Here is a 4,768-nt window from a genome sequence, read left to right as displayed (position 1 = left end):
ATGCCACTAGCACCAGCTCCTCTACTTGTGACAATCAAAAACGTTTCCACACATTACCAGATGTTGCTGGGTGGCAAATTTGCCCCCAGTTGAGAACCAGGGATCTAGGAAAAAAATAGGTCTCAGAAAAAATGGGTAATCAGAATGTTGAATATCTCAACATTGGAGATTAGAAGACAATGAAGCAATGCCTTCAAAATACTAGTAGCAAATAATTCCTCACCTATAATTCCACATCCAACAAAATCAACAAATCAACATTTGATTTTATAGCATCCAAAATTTTCAGATGTTCAAGTTCTGAATAAATTTGTCACCAAATATTTTTCAGGAATTTAGGGGGGTAAACCAATAAAGAGGAAGACATAATAAATGCAGAAAATGAAATCAAACACATGAGAGAGAGAAAAGAAATTTCCAGGATGAAGGGTATAGCAAACCCCAAAATGCCAGCCGTGGAGTAGGTCTAGAGAGAAAATAGTGTACAATTGAGCAGGAGTCTGGGTGGCTCCACAGTAGCTCCAAGAAAAAATAATGGAACTGAGAGGTTTTTTTTATGGGCTTAATAATACAATGAGGAGCTTTAGACTTTAGAAAGTATGGGGATAACTTTAAAATATGTACATAGAAAACTTTACACCTATGTTTTCTTCTAAGGGTTTTAAAGTAAAGTGGAAAATGAGGCAATTATTAACTTAAGAGTAAAGAAATAGAAACAAAATCTTAGAGCAATATGAGGTTTGGGTCTAAGTGATATGTACATAGTCATAATTATTTAAACACTATTTAAACAGAATAATGATATCGGTATGAGAGAGGATGGGGTAGAAGAAATGTGCAAGTTTGTGTGTGTGCCCTTTGGAAGTAAATGGATAATATCTAAAACTTAAATTTGAGAAACAGCATTTTGTAAGCATATTATTTAGAAATATGGAGGCAAATATAATGGGGGAAAAAAACAAAAGGTTCAAAAGTTGTTACCTCTGGACAGACTTGAATAAGCTTGAAAAAAGTAGCGTTATATGACGACTTAAATATTTGAAACATAAAATGTCTAAACAATTATGAAGATTATCCTTTTAAAACACATTGTAAGTGTTATAAACATTGTTAAGGTAACCACATATAACAAAAGTATAAAGTAAGGTGAGGGGAGGAGGAAGTGTAAGAATGTTTATTTGCTTGTCTTTCAGCAGGCAGTTGATTATTGCTAATATCTTAATATGCACCATACTCCTGTTTGTTAACCTTATAGGGAATATTTACCTAAGCTTAAGCAAGTTCTATAGTTTCATATTATTTTTATTATATTTCAGTAAAATCTGATGGTTTTAATTATAAAGAAGCAGTTTCTTACAGATTCGTTTTATAAAATTATTTCCATCCAGCTAGTAACTTATAAGCATCATAGAAATACTTTAGAATGATGATGACATTGATAATTATTCATGAGTGGGAGAATCATGGTGTTAATTCACTTTCTTTTTTGGTCTTATTGAATATGTTTGAATCATGTGACTACATATTATTTTAAAAGAATGAAAATCATTATTTGCATACTAAAAACCATTTATTATGAAAAAGAAATCATAACTCTACCAACATTTTTTCTATTTAACTGGGATTAAGTCCTTTTAAATTATGGCAGACGGTCTAAATAATATCAATTTTGTAAAAGAGAATACTCAGAAAACATCCAGATAAAATATTAGTTCATTTGAGGAAAGACAAACAACACTACAGAAATCCAGCTATATTCGAGGTCACAAAATTTTTTGCATAGGTGAAAATTATTTTTAAACCTAAAAGCCATCATTTACAATAGCCTGACATGCTATGATAATCGTAAAACATAATTCAGTTAGTCATAACAAGATATCAATGAACAAGCTCAAATATCAGGAATCTGAAAACATTTGTGACTTCCGAAAATCTGACCACCAAAAAACTGAGACCATTTCACCATTTAATGTCTCATCTCACATGCAAAATGTGAAGGGCTTAAAAAAAGACAGCAACAATAAAAAACACCTAGAGATTCTGAATGTAAAATACTTCAAACTATAAATATGACAAAACTTACGAATGAGTGAATATGTAAGCTCTATGTGAATGAAAGGGTTGGAAATTAATACATTAGTGAATATGATGATTTATCACGTCTTGTCAAGTGAGATTCTTAATTGAACCCCAAATGGTTTCTAAAGTTCGAGTTTTCCTCGGTGTCCGTACCAACCCCTTCACCCATGATGTTGGGGACAAGAGGTTTCAGACACTTGAACTCCCTGGTCCCGGAGCCTCCCGTCAGACACACCTCGTACTGGTAGCTCTGGGACAGGGTCCCCGTGCCGCTGACGCCCAGTAGGTGGTCCGGAAAGGGGCCCTCGGGCACCGAGCAGCGACCCTCCGAGGCCGCCCTGCCCCTCCTGCACAGCCACACCGCGACGAACACCAGCACCGATAAGAGGAAGAGCGACGACACCGACGCCAAGGCCACCACCAGGTAGACGGTGAGAGGGGCGGCCGGGGCCGCGTCCGCCGCTGCCGCTTCCGGGGCCGGCAGGTAGGGCTGCGAGAAGCCGTCCACCAGCAGCACGTGCAGCGTGACGCTGGCCGAGAGCGGCGGCTCGCCGTTGTCCTTGACCAGCACCACCAGCCTGTGCTTGGCCGCGTCGCGCTCGCTCAGCAGCCGGGCCGTGCGCACCTCGCCGTTGTGCGCCCACACGCCGAACAGGCCGGGCTCCGTGGCCTTGAGCAGCTGGTACGACAGCCAGGCGTTCTGGCCCGAGTCGCCGTCCACCGCCACCACCTTGGTCACCAGGTAGCCCGCCTCGGCCGCCCTGGGCACCAGCTCGGTGCAGGGCGCCGAGGCGTTCTGCAGCGGGTACAGCACGAAGGGCGCGTTGTCGTTGTCGTCCACCACGAGCACGCGCACCAGCGCCTGGCTGCTGAGCGCGGGCGAGCCGCGGTCGGCGGCGCCCACGCGGAACTCGAACGCCCTTAGGGCCTCGTAGTCCAGGGACCTCAGGGCGAACAGGTGGCCGTTGTCTGGGTTGATGGACACCAGGGAGGCCAGGGGCACGTGCGCGTCGAGGGGCGGCAGCAGCGAGTAGGTGACCTGGGCGTTGGCGCCCTCGTCTCTGTCTGTGGCGCGGACGCTGCCGATGTGCAGGGCGGGGCTGTTGTTCTCGCGGACGGACAGGGTGTAGGAGGTCTGGGTGAAGGCGGGGGCGTTGTCGTTGACGTCGGACACCAGCACGGTTATGTTGTGCTCGGTTTTCAGCCTGGGAGTTCCCATATCTGTGACGGTGATGGTGATGTTGTACTCGGTTCTGCTCTCTCTGTCCAGCGCTCCTTCTGTTACCAAGGTGTAGAAATTTTCTACAGAAATTTTCAGAAGGAATGGGAGATGGTCTTGGATGTAACACATCATTTTGCCATTGTCCCCGGCGTCTGGATCTGAAATTCCGAAAATAGCGACCACAGTGTCAGGGGTGTTTTCTGGGATATCATTCATGAGTAATGACATGGTCAATTCAGGGGCGTTGTCGTTTACATCCGTCACTTCTATGGCTACAGTGCATTTTCCTGAAAGACCCCCACCGTCTGAGGCCTCAATTTCCATACGGTAAGATCGAATTTCCTCAAAATCCAACATTTTTTTTAATCGAATATCCCCCGTTACTGTGTTGATTTCGAAGGCCTGAATGACTTGACTTGATGATTGGAAAAATGAGTAGGAGAGCTCTCCGTGGGTCCCAGCATCCAAATCTCTGGCAGAGACAGTGATGACAAGGGAACCTATAGAGCTGTTCTCTGGGATCTGCACCTCGTAGAGCTGCCGAGCAAATTCAGGGGCGTTGTCATTTATGTCCAGGACCATGATGAGCACCTGGGAAGTCCCAGTCTTTGGCGGTGACCCACCATCCAGCGCCGTGAGGGTTAACCTGAGCTCTGGCTGCTCCTCACGGTCCAGCTCTTTGGCCAGCACCAGCTCCGGGTATTTCCTGCCGTCGCTGCGATTTCGAGTGAAAAGGTGGAAATGGAAGTTGGTGCTAATTGTGTAGTTCTGAACTGTGTTACTGCCCACATCTAAATCTTGAGCTATTTTCAAAGGAAATGCGGTTCCTGTATGGCTACTTTCTGAGATTTTCAGTCGGATTTCATTTTCCAGGAACTCAGGGGCATGGTCATTTACGTCTTGGAGCTGTAATTCACCTTGAATAAACTGCACCGGGTTTTTCAGTAACACCTGGAAATGCAGTATACATGGATCCATGTCACCGCACAACTCTTCCCGGTCCAGTTTTTCTTTTAGGAGCAAATTCCCACTCTTGTGCTCGACTTGCAAATGCTGTTTATTCCCTCTGGAAAGAATCCGGGCGCCCCGCGAGGCCAGCTCTCCTAAGCCCAACCCCAGATCTTTTGCTAGGTTGGCCACAAATGAGCCGCTGTGTCTCTCTTCTAGAACGGAATACTTAATGACCGCACCACCCACCTCCCACAATAGTAATAGAATAATAATGGCAGTCACTTGCCTTTTTTGCGTCGCTTTGGGTAGCGGCGTCTCCATGGTTCCTCCGGGTCTAAAAGATGCAGTATTTAATCACAAAATAATTGTTTTGCAGCCAGCTCTGCTATCTTGGTTCAGTAATCTTGAGTTAGCTCTTAACGTTGACAGGGGGATAGCCGCCTCTCTGAAATCTTCTTTACCCATCAGTGTAAATGTGTCTTTTGTGAGCTGCCAGAAACGGATCGGTTTTTATGG

General features: G+C 44.8%; 1 protein-coding gene across 1 annotated transcript; it reads right to left on the bottom strand.

The window, feature by feature from the left end:
- Positions 1-2,179: 2,179 nt before the first annotated feature.
- Positions 2,180-4,573, bottom strand: LOC136120000 (protocadherin beta-17-like). The gene has a single exon (XM_065873406.1). The coding sequence runs from the start codon at positions 4,571-4,573 to the stop codon at positions 2,180-2,182; it is 2,394 nt and encodes a 797-aa protein (XP_065729478.1).
- Positions 4,574-4,768: the final 195 nt, after the last annotated feature.

Source organism: Phocoena phocoena, chromosome 3, assembly GCF_963924675.1.
Source record: "Phocoena phocoena chromosome 3, mPhoPho1.1, whole genome shotgun sequence".
In the NCBI taxonomy this organism is placed as follows: Eukaryota; Metazoa; Chordata; class Mammalia; order Artiodactyla; family Phocoenidae; genus Phocoena; species Phocoena phocoena.
This window is presented reverse-complemented; position numbering and strand designations above follow the sequence as displayed.